Source organism: Physeter macrocephalus, chromosome 1 (assembly GCF_002837175.3).
Source record: "Physeter macrocephalus isolate SW-GA chromosome 1, ASM283717v5, whole genome shotgun sequence".
NCBI lineage: Eukaryota > Metazoa > Chordata > Mammalia > Artiodactyla > Physeteridae > Physeter > Physeter macrocephalus.
Genome location: NC_041214.2, coordinates 122,342,670 through 122,364,458, shown reverse-complemented (window position 1 = coordinate 122,364,458; position 21,789 = coordinate 122,342,670). Strand labels below are relative to the sequence as shown.

Genomic DNA, 21,789 nt, shown 5'->3' with positions numbered 1-21,789 from the left:
CACTTTTATTATAAGAGTAAGAATGGCTAGATTTCCTTCTTTATCTTGCCTGTTTTACAATGTCTAGAGGCATATTTTGACATCATACGTGTCAATATACTAATTGTGAGGTCTGACAAGAGTTAAGCCCTGAATCTGTGGCCCATTTGGAACTTTATTAGAGCTTATTTGACTTATTTTTCCTCTCTGATTTATTAGGATACAGATTTAATTAGCAACAAAATATTCTGGTATGCCAAAACAAAGTTGACCTCACTGAAGCTTTAATTCCTCGTCCTAGATCTTACTCTTGGGGATAGTAGATATTTCAGCTGATAAAACAAGTTTAGCAGATTGCCTGAGTCAGTTTGGTTAGTGATCAGTTCTCGAGAAATTAGTAGGGGCAAAGCAGAGTAGGCAGTTAGCACAGGTCTAAGTGGATAGTGTTCAGAGAGAAAACAAGCCTGTTTGCAGAAGTTGGGAAACAAAGAAGTGCTTGTCTGGGCAACCTTAAAACAACAAAGTCAGAATCATGAGAAGGATTATGTTATTAGCAAACAACACTGAAACTTGATATTGAATCAAAGTCCATATACAGCATTCTTCGATATATCTTTCCCTAGGCAGAACTTGGCTTACTGTACTGACATATCTAAACTCCCTGTAAGAATCAAGTGGGGACACCTGGATGGGACTTGAGCTGAGAACAAGGAGAATGAAGACTGACATACCTATTGTTCTTGAAATTCCATCACACCAGTGATGTTAAACTTACTTTACAAGATGGAACTTTTTGGTTGGAAAGTAATATGTTTATAAAAACTTCTAAATATGTGCAGTGATTGCTTCAGCTAAAGCCTATGAGTGTAGGATGGTATGATCTTGGAAACATGCTGACATTGAGAATTTAAGTAGCCAGGATGACACTTGAAATGACTTCTATCATCTTGATGTAGGTTTTTCCTTTAGTACTTGTCTGTAAAATATAGTGAATTATAATAATAAAAATCATTCAGCATATAATATTCATTTAATATATGGAATTTTCTAAAATGATGTTAATATGTACAATTATAGACTATTATTATGTATAAAAGACTGATGACCCACATATTAACTTTAATAAAATAAAATTTAATGGACATCTACATGTATCATGATATGTGTAAAGCCTTGTAGACAATATAAATATTTATAAAAATAAATATAAATATGAAGAGATATAATCCTGATTTGAGAAAGTTTTAGGTCAAATGGTGAACTAGAAAAAATGCAAAAACAATGATGTTATTTGCTGCATTTTAATAGTCTCTTAAAATGATTACATAATGAAATATGTTTTTTATCTTTAAGCACCCTAAAGTGTGACATAAATTATTACTCACTGGAAACCAACTTAGACATATTTGAAAATGTTTCTGGCAAGAAGTATGTGATCACCTTTATAAATATCACAACACTTAAGAAAGGAAAACTATTAATGCAAGTGTATACAATTTGTATACAATTTTGGGTATACAAATTGCTATTAGGCTCTTAAATGAATAATGCCAGATAAATTCAATAGTACTAATGTTATTAAGTTAATTTGGTTTAAAACTAATTAATATACAACTTATTTACTATGCCAGTAACTTTTGTTAGAAATCAGTATAAAATGTGTGTAAAATTCTCCAAGTAATCGTCTTAGGAATTTTTATTTTACCCAGCATGAATCCCATATATGCATTTGTATGATTGACGAACTATTTGGAACCAATGATATATTAGGAAAATAATTTTTATCCAGTGTTAAGCACTATTTAGTAGATTCTTACTTATTGGTCAGTGCTTCTTATTTGCAGCTAAGATTAAATTCTCTAGAGTTCAGCGTTTTGAACTGTTAAATCACCTCACCAGTGGGTGGCAGGCACCCTAATAGCTGATGAGGTGTGGCCTCAGAGTAACCTACTTTTAACTCATTAGCTCGTTTTAATCTCCATGGTGTGTGAACAATTACCTTTCATTCTTTAATTCCACATACTCATTTGTTCTCTTCAGTTATTCCTAGGGTAATGTTTAAAATCTATTTCTTTCAATGATATGCTTGAGATTTTATTTTTTTAAAGATATTTAGATAATCATGAACATTCTGTATGCTCAAACGAAAGCACATTTTTTTTTAAAGATTGAATTCACTGCAACCGACAATATTATGATTCTTCTTTTTAGGTTCACTATAAATATATGCAACTTACTCTGTAGAAAGTATGGATTATTTCTGAGTCTCTACTACCTTTTGTGTTCATTTGGAAACCATAAAGTAACACAACAGTAGCTTCAGAGATCACTCATTCAGTATTTCAAATAATTGTTCAATGAACGATCACTTAAAAAAAAATTTTTGCAGCATGATGTTTCTAGGTCTTTTATGCTCAACAGTGTCTAAACAAGACACTTTTTTTCTTGTTTTGGGGGCTTTTCTCCCATGGGGGATGTATCAAAGAGGACTTCCTAATTCAGTTCTTTTTCACTCTGCTTTTATCATATACAGACAGAGTTTGGCTCTCAGTTTCAATTCAATAGTCATTCACTGAAAACTTGCTGTGCAGATAGTTAGGATGCAGGGTGCTGAGATGAGCAAGACAGGATCCTGCTCACAGGGAATCCACTGAGTTATATTTCACCCCTCTTTGGACTTTAAAAGGTTTCCTTTTTTTCTTTCATACTTAAAATACTGTGATAAAGAGAACTGCAGATGGCATCATAAGTTTTTACAAACTTGAAAAGATAAATGCTGTGGATGTAAGATTTGTTTAAAATGTTCAGTCCAAAGGGATATCTCTGGTGAGGGGGGAACTGGGGAGGTGCTGCTAGGAGAACAGGCCCTGAAGATATCTGTACCAGAGATGCCGTTTCTGTTTTTCATGCCTTTATTGATCCCCTTTCTCTTGAGCCTATAAATATGATTCAGTCTCTTCCTTCCAGGAAAATAGCCTCCCTTCCTTCTGACCCTGGATTGTCTCCTACTCTTCTCATCCAAGAGTGCAATCTGGTTCCTTCTTAGCAACCCTCTCATGATATAGCCAAACTCACCGACACCATCCAAATACAATGGACACTTTCCAATCTTGAAATCACTTAATTTCTCTATAATAAAAAATGTTTATAGCTACTAAAATTAAATTAAATGAAATGAAATGTTCAGTCCAATAAAAATTTCCTTAGGCAGCTCTTTGTTTTTTGGCAAATGAATTATCAAGGAAATTTATACAATAAATAATCCCTTTGCTAACTGTGTCACTTTCTTCCCTTTTGGGAATATGTTTTCAGGTTTTGAATATCTATTCATGTATTTCATTTCTCTAAACCATATACCTTATACTTTCACTCAATTGTTATTATCTCCGCCTAACACTCAGCAGACTGGCGTACACAGTAAGTGACTTACCTATTCATATGGCTAACCAATGACAGAGCTTACATTAAAATACATGTATCCTACTTTTCAGAGCCTAATTTTTAGTCAAACCTGGTAGTAATTATAAAACAACTCAAAAAATTATATGATTTGGTAAGCTGAATCGAGACATTTCAGACTTTAAATATTTAGGTTCTCATCAGGATTCCAAACCTAAAATATTTTAATATATCATTGCACATTTGTTTAAATCACTTTACATATAACATGATATCATAGTTCTCATAATGCAAAGATGGAAATGAATCAGGAATTATTATCCACAGGAAACCTGACCTCATATAAGTGCCTAAAGCAGATCTTCTGATACCAAAATCAGTGCTTTTAGCATTACTCCACACAAATGATTTAAATATAAACATTTTCTATTTGTATGCATTGAGTAATTCAGTTTGACTTCGGTGATATTATGTAGTTATATAGTTTATATATATATAATATATTATATAGTTTCCATAAAATAGTCTGACCAAAAGAGAGTTAAATTCCTTTTGCCAAGATTCACTGAAAATTGTAAGCTCTGTCTCTCTGTCAGTGTGACCTGTGTTAGAAGAAATGAAATTGGACACAGGGGGTTAGTAACATGTTTTACCCACACAGTAGCATTGCAGGAACCTGAGGTTTTCCCTTTTGGAGACTTCTTTTTTATAAAAAACCAAGAAATATGTGAAAAATATTTTTTAAAATAAATCATACCTTTGAAAAGTGGTTGGTTTAGCATGAGGTCCTATTGGAGAAATGACACATCTGTGTCCCCCTGTTTTCCTCTAGCAACTGAACAAGGCATATATAATAGGGAGTGTAGGAGATAGAGTACAAAATAGACATTTTTATAAAAAGACTGCTGTAACCTAGTGGAGTCGCAAGCACAATTGTAATCAGTCTTCCTTAATTTTTATAGTCAATAAAAATCAGTTTTGAAAATGCTTGCAAGTGTATGTCTCCTTATGAAATTAGAGGTAACAAAGAATGGTAATAGATGGACTATAATCATTCAGGTATGTGTTATTGAGAAAGTGGGAGGATGATTTTTAAAGTATATTTAAAATCATGAAAATTTAGAATTTTACCAAATATATATTTTAATTTCCTGCTCCTCTCACAAAGCATAGAGGAAAGGTATAGGCAATTTAAGAATATATGGCACTTGGGATCCCCCTCTTACTCTGTGGCAAATGTATATAAATGAGTTTCAAGCTTTGATATCAAAACCATTTCCCCATTCCATCTAATGTGCATAAAATATTTTAAGCTGAGTTATTGTAGATTCATACCCAGTTGTGAGAAATAATACAGAGAAATCCATGTACCCTCTACCCAAATAACATCTTGGAAAGTTATAACAGCTAGAAAATAGACATTGACATAGTCCACCAATCTTATTTGAGTTTCACCGGTTTTACATGTACTCATTTGTGTGTATGTGTGTGTGTTTAGTTTTATCCAGTTTCATTACATATGTAGGTTAATGTATCCATCACCACAGTCAAGATGCAAAGCGGTTCTATCACCACAAGGATCCTTTGTGCTGTAGTTTTATAACCACACTCCCCTCCCCTCCACCCCTTACTAACCTTCACCGTTGGTAAGAACTAATCTTTTCTCCATCTCTATAATTTTAGTTATTTCAAGACACTATATAAAAGGATTTCATCTTAATTTATCTATAGAGTTTTTGAATGTATCACTTTGTATATTTTCTTAGTAGTTGCTCCAGGTATTGAAATGCTATACATATACGACTTATCACAGTCTACCAGTTTTACCACTTCTGGTAAAGTATGGAAACCTTACTTCCATTAGGTCCTTTTGCCCTGACACTTTTTATTTGTTTTGACTATTACTTCTTTACATGTTGAACACTGCATCAGTTGATGGTATAATTTGTGTGTTAACCATCATATAGTCAGGAAAAGGCAGCAGATTAGTCTATATTGTATTTACCCATATTTTTTGTTCTCTCACTTGTTCTTCCTTCTTGATGCTTCAACATTTCTTCTTTTCTATTTGAAGAACTTTAACTTTTCTTTAAGACGGATCTGCTAGAGAAACATGTTCGTAGTTTTCCTCCTTCTAAAAATATATTTATTTCCCCTTGATTCCTGAACGTTGGTTTCACTGGATAAGAATTCACGATCAACAGTTCTTTCTTTCAGCACTTGAAAAACATGCCACTGCCTCTGATCTCCATGATTTCAAATGAGGTCATATATTGTCATTTGAAATGGTGTTTTCTTATAGGTAATATGTATTTTTCTCTGGCTGCTCTTAAGATTGTTTTCCTTTGTCTTTGGATTTCAGGAGTCTAATTTCACTGTATCTTGATTTGGACCTTTTGGGGTTTATCCTGTTTGAGTTTGTTTCTCTTCTTGATTTTGTATGTTTATTTCTTTTGCCTAATTTGTGAACTTTTTGACCATTATTTCTTAAATTCTTTCCGCCCCACTCTCTTTCTCTTCTTTTGGGACTTATATGGTACCAATGTTGGATATTTTGTTATTGTCCCACAGGTCCCCAAGATTCTGATTTTTTGTTTTTTTGGTTGGTTTTCCAATCTGTTTTCTCTCTCTTGTTCAGAACCAGTGACTTGTATTAGTCTGTCCTTAAGTTCACTGATTCTGTCCTCTGTTGTCTCATTGTACTATTTATCCAATCCAGTGAGTTTTTATTTTGGTTGTTGTATTTTTGACTTCTGTACTTTCCTTTGGTTCTTTTTTTAAATAACTTCTTTAGTTTGCTGAGATTTTCTATTTTGTATTTGTTTCAAGATAATTAGTAATTGCTTGTTAAAGTAATTTTATGATGGCTTCTTTAAATTCTCTGTCAGGTAATTCTAACATCCGTTTCAACTCAGTATTAGCATCTGTGGATTATTTTTTCTCATTCAAGTTATGTTTTGCCTGGTATTTGGTGTGACCAGTAATTCTTTTTTTATCACATCCTGGACATTTTTGTTATTGTGTTAGGAGACTCTGGATACTATTTACATCTTCTATTCTATTTAGGTTCAGCACACAGGTCCTGGCTTACATTTGCGGGCTATGGTTCCACCAACAATTTAATTTTCAGAGCCTTTGTGGTGCTATTTGGTCACTTTGAGTTGTCTGTTTCCACCAGGAGTTGTACTGATCCCTACTGGTGCCACCTAAGGAAGCAAGGCTTCCTGATGGTTCTAGGTGGGATAAATGGTTCTTTAGCTCATCAAAGATCACTTCAAGGGCTGGGTAATTGTTATAGAAGGATTGACCCACTGCCTGTGCTGCCCAATTGACCATTGTCTCTCAGTAGGGAAGGGGAGTCTCCAGCCCAATGGAAAAAGAGATTGCTTTCCATGACAGTGATGCTCCCGATTGATTCCCCTTGGGCGTGGCCCAGTCTCTCCCGAAGTTCTTGGTGGGAATCCCATTTGCTCTGCGATAAAAATGAGTCTACGGGCTTCCCTGGTGGCGCAGTGGTTGAGAGTCCGCCTGCCGACGCAGGGTACACGGGTTCGTGCCCCGTCCGGAGCCTGTGCTCCGCAACGGGAGAGGCCACAGCAGTGAGAGGCCCGCGTACCGCAAAAAAAAAAAAAAAAAAAAAAAGAGTCTACCTAGGCCACCTTCTGTTGCTAGGTTATGGTTGGGAGAAGCCAGGCCTCAAATGCCTTTTACAATTGGTTAGAGAGACACTGTGTTATTCCTTAGGTTCTGGTATCCCTAACCAGTCCCCTTTCCTCTTTCTACCTTTCAGAGTACTCCTTTAGTCATTTCTTGCTTAATTCCTGGTTTTATAGCTGTCCTTAGTGGAACATATAGTGATATTTAAGTTTTTTAATGCTTTTCCCAAAATTATTTAAAAGAAGCATAAATAAGCAAGATGCGTAAGAGATCTGTGAAAACAAGTGTTCTGTAATAGAAAAGGTGGTTTGAACCAAAGAATATATTAAAAGTATTTAACAGACAGTACAGTAGAGGCAGCAACCAGTCAGAGCAAATTTAACATCAGGTACACTACAGGTGTTTTTCAGCTGAAAGTTAGCTCTGATTTTAAAAAAGTTTAACAGGTGTCTCTACTGCAGAGAACTTTCAATATGCTAAGGTTCATTGTTGGTTTCCTAGAAGGAATTGAGCAGTCATAGTTTTCCCAAATTTTTCTAGGCATAGAAGTGAACTTTTTTGTTTACAGCTTTTCTTGGTACTGACAACTCATGAAAGACTTTGTGAAGGAAAGCCATTTTTGTCACCATCAATATCTACCTCATCCAAGGTATTGTACTTACTAGATGCAGTCAATCATTTAATTAAAAAGTTATTTCTCAGAACATTAAGGAACATTTAATTCTACTTAGATTTTTAAATCTGATAAAATATTTCAATATATTTAAACCTTCCTTTAAAACGTTTCAGGAAACCAGATTTAGACATATGGCCAAAGAAAATGTTTACTGTGTTGTGCTAAAAATATGTATCCTAACAGTAGCGACTTTTCCTAATGTTATTCACATTTTCAGTATTTTCTTTTTCCAGCTTTAAGGGACAATAGGATCGAGCTGGTTCGGGCTTCCTGGCATGAACTGAGTATCAGCGTCAGTGATGTCTCTCTCTCTGATGAAGGACAGTACACCTGTTCTTTATTTACAATGCCTGTCAAAACTTCCAAGGCCTATCTCACTGTTCTGGGTAAGTGCAAGGGACTAACACCATGTGATCACAAGCCAGAGAGATGTGTACAGCTACAGCAACATGATTCAATAACAAATCTACACTTTGAGGATCATCAAAAAGCATTAAAAAAATCACTTAGTCATTTCCCCCATTTTATAAATAGATAAAGAGGGGTGTAAAGATTTGTATGACTTCCCAAGAGCAAACAGCCATTTTGTTTCTTAGCCAGCAATAGACACCAGGTTTCTTGATTTTCAACTAAATTCCTTTGTGTCAAATCATCTCTATATTGTATACATGGTAATCCTTTTATAAAGTGATAGAATAATGAACATAATTAATTCAATGTGTCTATCAGATGCTCCTCCACCTTATCATCAGTCACCTAATGGGATCTTCCCTAATATCTATTGGCTTCCAAATATGACCATTTGTGTATTTTAGTGTATTTAAATGACCCTAACATTTCTATTTGTCTTCTTGCCTTTTAGCTTTGTAGTTTTCTAGATTACTAAATGAAGTACATAATGTCGCTTGCGCATGCAGCTTGTAGCTTCTTTGTTTTTGTATTCTCTAAGTATTGGGTCATTTTTCTAAAGGTTATAGTGACATCAAAAAGCAATACATTCATAGAGTTTCTGAGGAAATAAGCTTGCAGCTCACAGCTCTCTGTGATTCCACAGACTTCAGTGGCCCAATCAGCTGAAATTGCTGGAGTTCATTGAAACACACCTGTGTACTGAACAAGTTAGAAGAATTTAAAGATTGATTTTTTTTTCCCCTATCTTGCCTTCCTTTTTTGATAGATAAAGGCAAAACACTGCATTTAAACGAACTAATGCATGCTGTTCTTTTGGGTGAGAATATTAAAGTTAATCCTGCTAGTGAATTGGTTTTGTGCATAGGATATGAAATATGTTTCTTTGCAAGTCCCACTGGGACTATTGTATAAAAATCTTCACAAGTTTGCCATTAAGGACAAAATACACCCACTAAATGGAGTATCTCAGGATAGCAGCTGCTTAAGATTAATGTATGTTCTGTAGAGAGCCAACTTGAGACCCCAAGAAATAGGAAAGTGGCTAATTTCAGTTTATTAAATGGTGATGTGACGTTTTATTTTTTTAAAAAAGCTATATGAAGGTGAACGAAGAAAAAAAAGCTAGCCAGCTAATGGAGTATGTTGATCTGTCATTTATCTTTGTTGTTCTTGTTGTTGTTTTAGTTTGTATTTCTTTTATTGGTGCCTTCCAACATTCTTACATTTTATTTTTTTCAAACTGAATTAAATAATACAAAGAAACTTTCAGTCTGCCTTTATTACTGAATACTTTTAGAATAAATTTTAATAGACCTCTGTCATGACAGCAGAATATTATTGCCTCCAAAATGTGTAATGTTCTATTATTTAAATCATCAATGTCTATCTCTGAATATTAGTTATCTGCTTATTCATTGGATGATTTGGACTAGAAAAGGTAATAAGTAGCTGGCATTAACTAGCATTAAAAATAATACGTATCATGCTCCCCAAAACTGCATTTACATTTCTAATACAAATGACACCAAGAGATATTCTCTACTTTAGAAGAATCAGAAAAATAAGTATAGTTGCAATTATTAATGAATCCCTTATTCCAAAATGCATTTTCTAGAAAAAAGTACACAGAGGATAAAATATTTTTTAAGCTTTAAGAATGCTGAAATCAGGAATGAAATGTGCTATTTTGGTTAAATCACAGTTTGCTAAAGAATGAAGAAATATGCTTTGTGGATTTTTTTTTTGCCCAATGCAAACAATCTACCTACTTAAATCCCCACACTGGTAAATCTTAAGATATGGTTGTTTTTAAGATTACAAAGAGTATTTCAGCAGGTAAAATTTAATTTAAAAAAACTAACTAAACTCATTTTAAATGCTTTCTGGATAATATACACACACATAAGCATATTTACACAGACACACATATGTGTTTGTATGTTTGTGTATATATATCTCGCTATATATTTTATTTATTTTATTATATAGCAGTTTATTATTATTATGTTTTGGTTCATTATTCTTGATTGAAGTTATTTTCAGTTAAACACCCAGTTTAGCTTTGTTTGTGAAAGTAATAGTCGTAAGAACAAATCAACCCTGGAGATTAATTTTTATTTCATTCATTTGCTTAAATTTCAGGTGTTCCTGAGAAGCCTCAAATTAGCGGATTTTCATCCCCAGTTATGGAGGGAGACTTGATGCAGCTGACTTGTAAAACATCTGGTAGTAAACCTGCAGCTGATATAAGATGGTTCAAAAATGACAAAGAGATTAAAGGTAAGGAATGGGGAAAGGTCTCCAAATCAAAATTAATGTGCTGAAACTAGTGTGAAGTGTTAGATTCAGGGCATTTTACATTTTTCTTTTCAAACCACAGTCACTTTCTGATTAAGTGTAATTTGAACCAGATTTACCTTAAATTAGATAATTTTACAAGGTATATTAATATCATCTCTGTGTGCCCCATTTTTCTCTTATGTAAAACAGTTTTTAAATGATATATATCTAGAGACTTTCCTGGTGATCCAGGGGTAAAGAATCCACCTTATAATGCAGGGGACGTGGGTTTGATCCCTGGTCAGGGAACTAAGATCCCACATTCCGCGGGGCAACTAAGCCCGTGCACCACACCTACTGAGCTCGAGCGCCTCAACTAGAGAGCCTGCGGGCCCCAAACTACAGAGCCCACACGCCCTGGAGCCTGTGCACCACAACTAGAGAAGAGAAAACCAACCCGCACACCACAACTAGAGGGAAGCCCGCGCGCCGCAACGAAGAGCCCGAGCATCGCAACGAGTGTTTAGAATGCCTCAAGGAAGAGCCTGCGCGTGGCAACTAAGACCCTACGCCGCCAAAAATAGATTAAATAAATAAATAATAAATCTTTTAAAAAATGATATATATCTAGTGGGAAACTTGGAGAAATAAATAAGTTCATATATAAAAAACACATAGATTCGTACTTGACAATAGCATGTGCTAAGTGTTCATGTTAGATGTGATTATTTTAGAGCTCATCTGTAGTATTTAGATTATAGACAGAGAAACTCCATGAATTATTTCTTCAACTTGTTGGTTCTGAAAATACAAAGTTTGAGAATAAAACTAGCTAAGCATCAATAAATCTGTTTTTCAGTAGTTCACACACAGGGTAAAATAATGTGCTTGTCTCAGTAAAAATGCACAGAAATGTAAATATTCAGCATAATTCTGCTCTTACTTCATACACTTAAACACACACGTGCACACACACACACTTTTAGGGTGGATTTGTGTTTATAGAGGAGATGGCTAGTAAGTCTGGTAGTGGTTTTTGTACCCCACATACAGAAATCTTGGACCTGACATCACATGTACATTAAAACCCAAATATAAGAATCATCTATTATGCTTGTTAAAAATTTTTCCTATTTTTATAGTAATATGTATTATTCTCAAGATAACCTTCTAGGAGATAGGTTGATGCAAGCCATTCTGGTTATTTTAACTTGTAATTCAAGTATCTTACTTAGGCATGGAGGCCCAACAGGTAGAATTGCCTATATTACTAAGAAATTATGGGTTTACAATCCATACAATTTTTCTACCTCTTTTCTATTTTAATTACTTTCTCTCTTTATATTTTTTTCCCCAAACAAGGAACTATCTGTAATTTATCCATAATTACTACCTTTACTTTAGAACTTCTAATAAATACATTTTATTGGACTAACTTTGGAGAAGTACAAACACCCATTTCACAAGTTAGATACATCACTTTGCTAAATTAAACTTGCTCTTATATTCTGCCAGGGCTCAGTACCATCCATTCTAATTCTGCCTTTAGGATATATTTGTTTAGGTTAGTGTGTTAAATGTCTAGTCTTGGTTGGAGCTTTTCTAAATGGACCCTCTACACTGTATCCAGAGTTATCTTACTATGACAAGGTTCTAATCCAGCCATTTTTTCTGCGTAAGCACTTCTGATTGAAAGTCCTAACCTGGAGGATAAGTTTAAAATCCGATTTCTTTGGCCTATAAGAAAGCTCCTGGCAGTGAATTCTTACAGATCAGATGGTTTTCTATGTGAAAGGCTTGGGTTATGTTAGAATGTTCTGGGGCTTCCCTGGTGGCACAGTGGTTGAGAATCCGCCTGCCGATGCAGGGGACGCCGGTTCGCGCCCCGGTCTGGGAAGACCCCACATGCCGCGGAGCGGCTGGGCCCGTGAGCCACGGTCGCTGAGCCTGCGCGTCCGGAGCCTGTGCTCCGCAACGGGAGAGGCCACAACAGTGAGAGGCCCGCGTACCACAAAAAAAAAAAAAAAAAAAGAATGTTCTTCTTACATACTCTCCTTAGGTTAAATTGTTTTATTACCTACATGCATCTCTTTCTGAATTTTGACATAATTAGTTAGTGAGTGAGTGAGTTTCTCTTAATTTCTTACCATTTTATTTGTGTTTCAGATAAATATATCCTCAGGGAGGTCAGAGACTAACATACTAGTCATTAATATTGGTTAATTGTTTTTAACATTGTAGCCTTATGAGAAATGCATAATGTTTTCATTTAAAATATTTTTATAAAATATCTTAATTTTTGACAAATTTGGCTTCTGCTCTGAATGCCAGATTTATTCATAAACTAGGTAGAGAGGGGACTTTTGTTTATATGTTAAAGCATGAAATTTTGATCTTATAAACACCATACTTTAAAATTATCTGAATCAAGACTAGAATGAAAATCAAGAGAAAACCATATACAGAATCAGCATTTGGTTCTGTGTTCTATTCAGAAGTAGTGAAGATTTGTTTTTTCTGTGTTCTTCAATGCATGGCCGTTAATAGAGCATTTATTATTCCTACACTTGAATTCATCTATATAGCTCTTTATTTGTTTATAACTCTTATTTTGCATGTTTACATAGTTTGTCTTTACAATGATATGGTGAACTTCCTGAGTTCTCTAAAATGTTTTTATAGGTGTATAGGCAAATATGCTGTATTTAGTACTCTATACAGAATGCACATTCATTGCTATTGCTGTGCTCTATACATGTGAAGTGAAAGTTCGCTCTAAAATCCCTCAGCAGATACACCTCACTGAAAGGAGTGTTCTATCCTTATCTTGCACTCTTGTCTTTTCAGAAATAAAAATTTGACTTCCTATTATCATGTAACAATTTTTACTATAATATCACTTGAGATTTTTTAAAAAGACACTCCCTAGTATAAAGAATTGGAAAAGATAGGCTAATCAAATCCAGTTAAATTCAATTCGATAAGAAGTTGTTAAAATGTGTCCCAATTATACAGCATTCTATGGTGCATGAGTGAATATCCAAATGAAGAAAACAAGAACCTTGACCTGGAGATGTTTAAAATGCCTTTGGGGTGATAAAACCAGCTATGAGAAATACTTTCCTATAAAGAGGAATGTATAACATTATGTAAATCCCAAAGTAGTTATTACAGTCAAGGGAAAGTATTATTTTCCGTACGTTTTAACTAAGCACTGGCCAGTTCAGCATATTGACACTGTGTGAAGTTTCAGACTCTGTATGATAGAGGTAGGGGCTTTCAAAGTGACTTCTGATTTCAGGAGGAGTCATTGTTCTGTACATTTTTTCTCCATTATTATATAACATATGAATTTAATCACCATGTTTCTGGGAGAAAGTTGTTTCATAGTCCTAGGTGATCACATTTTCTTGGACAGGATATTTCCATGTTAGATTATACAGCATGGTTCTCAAACTTTAGCAGGCATCATCATCACCTCCAGGGCCTATTAAAACTCAGATTATAGGGACCTGACCCCAGATTTTCTGAGTAGATCTGGGTTGGAAACCGAGAACACATATATTTAGCAGTGTGTTGAATTTGTGACTGATGATGATGCTTCTGTTTGGGGACCACACTGGTATATAGAGAACATAATGTTGAGAAGTATCAGTAACATATTGAAGTCTTGCCTCTGTCTCTGAACTTTAGTTTTCTCATCTAATAAATGAGGATTATAAAGCTTGCCTCAAAGTACTATTGCAAGGATTTCATACAAGCCAATATGTATAAAGTGTTTTCACAGTATAAGGGATCACTGAACATATTTTAGATATTATTATTATTGTTATCATTATTATTACTATCTTGAGCAAACCATGATTGGTGAGTTGTCACAATCCCTGAATTAGTCCTAGAAATATAACCAAAACAGAATTATTTCTTTAAGGTATTCACTTTTGGGGGCTGGACATATAAACATAAGATCTAACAAGTATAGTAACAGACATATGAACTGGCTACAGTTTTTGTACAAAACAAGAAGCAGAGATGTGCCCTACTTTGTGGCAGAGGTAAAGACGAGAGTTCGGTGATGAATGAGAGTACTCAGTAAGTATATGTTAAATGAATAAATGGATCTTAAATGATGAATGGAATTCACTATATGGGTTGTGGGTAAAAGTAGGTGGTAGAGCATTCTAAAGAAAGAAACTATGTGTTTATGCAGAGTAAAAGCATGTGATTGTTTGAAGGAACTGAAACTTTCTGTTTGATACAGACATGAGAGATAAACAGGAAGGTAGGGTCCAGTTAAGTCATGGAAGATCTTTTACTCCAGATTAAGGAGTTTGGAATTTATTCTGTAGGCAGTGGTGAAACACTTTCTGCTATACGCTTTAAATGGTGGAATGAATAATCATAATTTTCATCTAAGTCTCCTTTTTCCTCCTGATGAGCCTGACTCAGAAATCCCTTTGGTGCCTCTGGGCAGCTCTGTATTCAAAACTGCAGGGGGTTTCACTGTAGCTTTTAATCTTCTGTGTAGCTAGGAAGTTGGAATTTTTGCCATTTAGTGTAGGGGAAAAATGTGTATTGCCTTCCTAAATCTATCGGTGTCCTGAGAACTTGTATAAACTTTCCATTCCATGTATAAGTTTAGTAACTTGTAGTTTGAGCAGTTATCATATAAAATCCTAAGATTTTCTTTTCCAGCCAACTAGCTTTTACATGAATGTGTTAGGCAGAATTCTGTGAGAACCCTCAATGACCCACATTTTTGTATAATCTTTTCCCCTGGAGTGTAGGAAGGACTTGAGAATATATGTGATATCACTGCCTTGATCATGTTGATCATGTTACCTTACATGGCAAAAGGGATTTTACAGATATAATTATGGATCCCTTTTGAGTTCATCAAAGGGAGATTACTAAGGGAAACCTGACATAATGAGGTGAAATTTTTATAAAAGAATAAAGAGTCAGACATCCTCCTCCTGGCCTGGAAGAAAGCGAAGAGCCATGTGTGTACTGTCTATAGGCGCCATGTGACAAAGAACTGTGGGTGACCTCTAGGAGCTGTTCCTGGGTGGCAGCTAGTGAGAAAATGGGGACCTCGGACATACAGCATCAAGGAAGTAAATTTGCCAACAATCAGTGAGTTTGTAGAGGACTCTAAAGGGAATCACAGCCTCAGCCAACACCATGATTTCAGCCTGGTGACACTGAGAGGAGGACCAGGATAAGCCCTATCTGGACTCTTAATCCATAGAAATTGTGAGATAATAAATGCATATTGCTTTAGGACACTAAGCTTTTAATCATTTATTATGTACCAGTAGCAGGAAACTGAGATCCAGAAAGGCAGAATGATTTCTCATAGTCACACATCTGACAAAGAATGAGCTTGAATATTCCAATTCTAAGACCCAGCACTTGAATTGGGGAAGAAAGCTGAAGGCGGGAAGAATATTTAAGGGACATTTCAAACATGAATTAGTAAGGCCCTGAACTAATGGATGAAATGGCATTTTTTTAAATGGATGGATTTAAAGGAGAAGACAAATTCCAGGTGAACTTGGTGAATGAGTCTGGGAGATGGAGCAAAAACAAGGGTCAAAGACAACGCAATTTGGGTGCCAACACAACTTGTTTAGTGAACATGTGGAAATAAGAAAGGCATTAGGAGAAATTAGTTCAGAAATAAATGATAATATGTTTATTCTTTGAGATTGAAGTAACTGTATTGGTAGAATCTAAAAGTTAAACTTAGCAGGCTTTTGGAGTTAGGTGACTTATGATTAAGAAAGGGATTCTGACAACACAAAGGTCTATCATCTCTTCTGAAGGACATTTTTAGTTTTAGCCTTTATAAATAGTTATTACCCTTTATTTGTGCAGCACACTCCCAACAGAAACCCCCTCAGTACTTCCTTCTGACCCTGAGAATCATGCTATGTAGTAACCTGCATATTCATCAAAGCCTGACTTTGTGGGGAGTCACTGAAGCTTGTCAGTGCCTAATAGTATTGCCTGTATTCTTCAAGTGTTATTTACTTAGTATACATTGTTTGTTTCAAATGTTGGACCATCAAGCTTAAACAGACTTTAGCTGCGTTGCCCTGTGTGAACAGGCTCTTCACATACACTTTAGTGTTAATCAAAAATAATGCAGCAGCTCATTTTCAGGTTGGCTAAATATAGTATAATTGTACTATAAGCTACTTAGTAAATAATTTTTCAGCATTTGGAAACTTGAGAGTGAATTTCTGAATGTTGTGTTTCTTAAAAGGGAGCCTTTAGACTGCTCGGATTACAATCACCTGAGGTACTAGTTAGAAAAATGAAGATTCCTGGTCTCAATGTAGACCTTTAAAATCAGAATTTCTGGCTGTCAAGCCTAGAAGTCCTAATATTTATTAAGTACCTCTGTTGACACTTAGGCTCACTATAGTTTGAGAATGCATAGAATTAGAGACCAGTAAGCCAAGTATTAATAGATATTCAAAGAAAGAAAGAGAGGAGGTCCTAATCTAATAAGTTTAGAAAATGACTCGATATTCTATGTCCTTTATGCATCTGTTCTTAGAGGGAGATTCTCTAAAACTAAATCAAAATGCACTTTAGTGCTTTAACATTTCTGAGAATTAATGCAAATTTCTGTTAGACAACATCTTAGCAGTATTCTTTGGCCATATAATTTTTAAAATTTGTTTTGTGTTTCTTGCATTGAACTTTGTGGAATCTACTTTGAGAAACAGTAATTATATATTTAATTTAAATACTCTCCCTGGTGTTGTAAAACTAGTTTTGGCCTAATACTTCATTTAATGTCAGTTGCACAAAGCCTTAATTTAAATAAATGAAATACTAACATGTAATAACAGAGATTGTGAATTCTCTTGAGCTAAACACAAAAGAAAATAAAAAGGAGATATTTGTGTGCCCTGAGCTTAAAACTCCTGTATCACGTGTGATAAGGATTAATTAAAAGTGTTAGTGTTTAAACTTACAGAGTATACCATATATCAATGATTTTTTGAGTTCTTTTGTTTAAACTTACTGCTTTGAAAGTGTCCTTGCCATTTAAATCTGAATCATGCTGGACCCCATATTAAATGAGAAAAAGAAGTAGCATTAGTAATACCTGTAAGTGAGGTGTGTGTGTGTGTGTGTGTGTGTGTGTGTACATACCACCTGGGGTTTTCTAACTGCTGTTGACTGTATTACCTCAAGACTCTCTCAAGATACAATGAGATACATAAAACATCTTTCTGGAAAGAGATAAAACAGTTGTTTCATCTGAGAGTGAATGGCTGATGAAAGCAAATGATCACCAAAAATCTTTGAGAAACTTTAAAAAATGTCTTATTTTTTAAAAGCAACTTTATTGAGATATAATGGACAGAAAACAATCTACACATATTTTATTTGTGCAGTTTGGTATTATTTCACAAGTGTATATGGTGATGAGACCATCACTACGATCAGGATAATGAACATATTCATCATCTACAAAAGTTTGTTCATACACCTTCATAATTCCTTCCTCCTGGCCTTCTTTGGCCACCCCCCATCTCACTTCCAGGAAACCACTATTCTACTTTATGTCATTATAGATTACATTTTCTAGAATTTTATATAAATCAAATCATATAGTATATACTCGTCTTTGATTTATTTCCCTCAGGATGAATATTCTGAGATTCATCCATGTTGCATATATAAAGGTTGTTGCTGTCTATTGCTGATTCATATTCTACTGTATGTATCTGTACTATAATTTGTTTATCCATTTATCTGGGGATAGACATTTGGGTTGTTTACTGTTTGGGGCCATTGCAGTAAAGCTGCTATGAACATTTGGGTGTAAGTCTTTATATGTACCTATGCTCTTATTTCTCTTGTGTAAATGCCTAGGAGCAGAATGGCTGGGTCATATAGAAGACACATGTTTAATTTTGTGTGTGTGTGTGTGTGTGTGTGTGTGTGTGTGTGTGTGTGTGTGTGTGGTACGCGGGCCTCCCTCTGCTGTGGCCTCTCCCATTGCGGAGCACAAGCTCCGGACGCGCAGGCTCAGCGGCCATGGCTCACGGGCCCAGCCACTCCACGGCATGTGGGATCTTCCCGGACCGGTGCACGAACCCGTGTCCCCTGCATCGGCAGGCGGACTCTCAACCACTGCACCACCAGGGAATCCCCCACATGTTTAATTTTTAAAGGCATTTCCAAACGATTTTTCAAAGTGGTTGTACTCCTTCATGAAATCCAACTTTTAAATTTTAGTATTATTATTTTTTACTTTTTTGAATCATGCTTTGTTATTATATGTAAGATGTTTTTACCTAATCCAAGATCACAAAGAATTACTTCCAAAAATTTCATATTTTTAGGTTTTGCATGTATTTTGAGTGATTTTATATTTTCAATGCCCTTGTCTTTTCTTTCTCTCAGCTGTATTATTTCTAGGTCAGTTTTGATAGATTGATTGATCTCATTATAGATAGCATTTTCCTGCTTCTTTGGATGCAGAGTATTTTTTGATTGGATTCCAGACATTATAAGTTTTACCTTTCTGGTACTGAATGTTCTCCTATTCCTATAAGTATTCTTAAGCTTTGTTCTGGTTAAGTAATTTAGAGTTTAATACTTTCAGAGCCTCTTTTAAATTTCTTAGGTGGGACCAGAGCAGCTTTTATTCTTAGAATTACTTAATTCTCATTACTCAGATAAAATCATCTGAGTGCCCAGGGTACCAATTATGAGTTTTTTTCAGTCAGGTTAGTTAGAACAGGCATTATTCCCTGCCTGTGTAAGCATCATGTACTATTTCCTCTAATCCTTTTTGATAGTTCTTGTCCTAGCCCCAAACACTTTCTTCACACAGATACACGGATCAATAATTACTTTGCCAAATACTGTGAGGGACACTGCAGATGTCTCGAGTCATCTCTTTGTGTAGCTCTTTCGTTTTTGATACTCTGCCCTATAAACTCTAGCTGCTGTGGCCTTCTTAGACACCCAGATCCATCAGCGTAACTCAGGGAGGCCACCATGGTCTGCATGGGTTTCCTTCCACACACCACAGTCTAGAAAATCTCTCAAGGCCTTAAGCAGGGACAAATTTTAGGGTTCATCTCATTCATTTTCCATCTCTCTGGGATAACTGTCCATTATTGTTATGTTCAATATCTTGAAAACTCTTGTTTACAGATAAGAGGTAAATCCAACTTTGTTATTCTGCTAGGCTGGAAGCAAAAGTTATTTTGCCTTTGTTTTTGAAATGTAGAGAAATAAAACTTTTATCTAAATGGTAGTATGTTTTAATTTTATCTGATTGCTTATTTGTTTTAACATGATATAATACATTTAAGGGGATGAACATGAATAAGTGTAAAATGTATCCATACTCACTTTGACAAAATATTTTATATTAATACTTCTGCTAGTTTTAAAGCTAAAAGTTATTTGATTTAGCTATAGAAATTCAGTGCTGTTATACATTATTGTGGAAATGGAAAGAAAAGTTCCAGCTTGTATATAATGAGATAAGTAAGTATAAATCTTTGACTGGATTTTACTTATTGTCAAGAATGAGCATTCTATCGACAAAATAATGTTTTTCTTTGTTGTTAATTCATGTTTTTAATCAATGGTTTTATTTATTTATTTATTTATTTATTCACACACACACACACACACACACACACACACACACACACACACACACGTATTTTATTTTTACAAGAGCTAAATCAACTGACACCAAACATTGTAAATGGATAACCACAACAAAAGCAACAATGATTGCAATTACCAAACACGAAACACACTCATACTATGTCATAATATTGACATTCAGTCCAGTAATCCTCCACTGTAACAGCTCCTTTGCTTTGCAGTGAAAATTGATTTGTGTATTTTTTGCCTCTGAGTGATTGTGGGATTTTTTTTTTTATTATTCAAACAGAAAGTCACAAAAATTATAGAGTTCTGAAAATGCTTATTCATTCAGTTCAGCAGTATAGTCAGTTACCAGAAACCTGTACTTGTCAGTCTTTTCCATGAATTCCTTGAAGATGGAACCCTTTTATAGGAACATTTTTGCAAAAGCATCAGAGTACACCCAGAACTGTCTGTAAATTACAAAAGACTTAAAAATGACCATGGTTAAAGATTTGATGAAATTCCATAATAATGCAATTGACAAGGAAATTTAGTTATTTCTGAGATATACATTTTAAAGTAATAACTAGACATGACTTATAACATTATACCAGAACATATAAGATTTTTAGAGATTTCATATAATGTCTGAAACATTATATTAACATATTTCCATACAAATAACCCCAAGAAAGTTTAGTATTAGTTGTTTATTTCTGTTTGTTTGTTTGTTTTTTCATACTGCAGGTTCTTATTAGTCATCAGTTTTATACACATCAGGGTATACATGTCAATCCCAATCGCCCAATTCAGCACACCACCATCCCCACTCCACTGCGGTTCTCCCCCCTTGGTGTCCATATGTTTGTTCTCTACATCTGTGTCTAAACTGTAATTTTATTTTTAGTTTTTTAAGGAACCTCCATACTGTTCTCCATAGTGGCTGTGTCAATTTACATTCCCACCAACAGTGCAAGAGGGTTCCCTTTTCTTTACACCCTCTTCAGCATTTATTGTTTGTAGATTTCTTGATGATGGCCATTCTAACTGGTGTGAGGTGATATCTCATTTTACTTTTGATTTGCATTATGTTTTCCTCTAAGAGTTTTATTGTGTCCGGTCTTACATTTAGGTCTTGAATCCATTTTGAGTTTATTTTTGGGTATGGTGTTAGGGAGTGTTCTAATGTCTTTCTTTTACATGTAGCTGTCCAGTTTTCCCAGCACAGCTTATTGAAGAGACTGTGTTTTCTCCATTTTATATCTTTGCCTCCATGGTCATAGATTAGTTGACCATAGGTGTGTGGGTTTATCTCTGGGCTATCTGTCTTGTTCCATTGATCTGTGTTTCTGTTTTTGTGCCAGTACCATATTGTCTTGATTGCTGTAGCTTTGTAGTATAGTCTGAAGTCAGGGAGTCTGATTCCTCCAGCTCTGTTTTTTTCCCTCAAGACTGTTTTGGCTATTCGGGGTCTTTTGTGTCTCCATATAAATTATAAGATGATTTGTTCTAGTTCCATAAAAAATGCCATTGGTAATTTGATAGGCATTGCATTGAATCTGTAGATTGCTTTGGGTAGTATAGTCATTTTCACAACATTGATTCTTCCAATCCAAGAACATGGTATATCTCTCCATCTGTTGGGGTCATCTTTAATTTCTTTCATCAGTGTCTTATAGTTTTCTGCCTACAGGTCTTTTGTCTCCCTAGGTAGGTTTATTCCTAGGTATTTTATTCTTTTT

General features: G+C 35.0%; 1 protein-coding gene across 1 annotated transcript in view; it reads left to right on the top strand.

Annotated features, from left to right (window-relative positions):
• The window catches only part of CADM2 (cell adhesion molecule 2), a 315,109-nt gene that overhangs the window by 141,774 nt on the left and 151,546 nt on the right, over positions 1-21,789 (top strand). The window contains exons 4-5 of the mRNA XM_028496901.1: positions 7,945-8,097; positions 10,265-10,402. Coding sequence (XP_028352702.1) covers positions 7,945-8,097; positions 10,265-10,402 — 291 coding nt within the window. The remainder of the gene's footprint in view (positions 1-7,944; positions 8,098-10,264; positions 10,403-21,789) is intronic.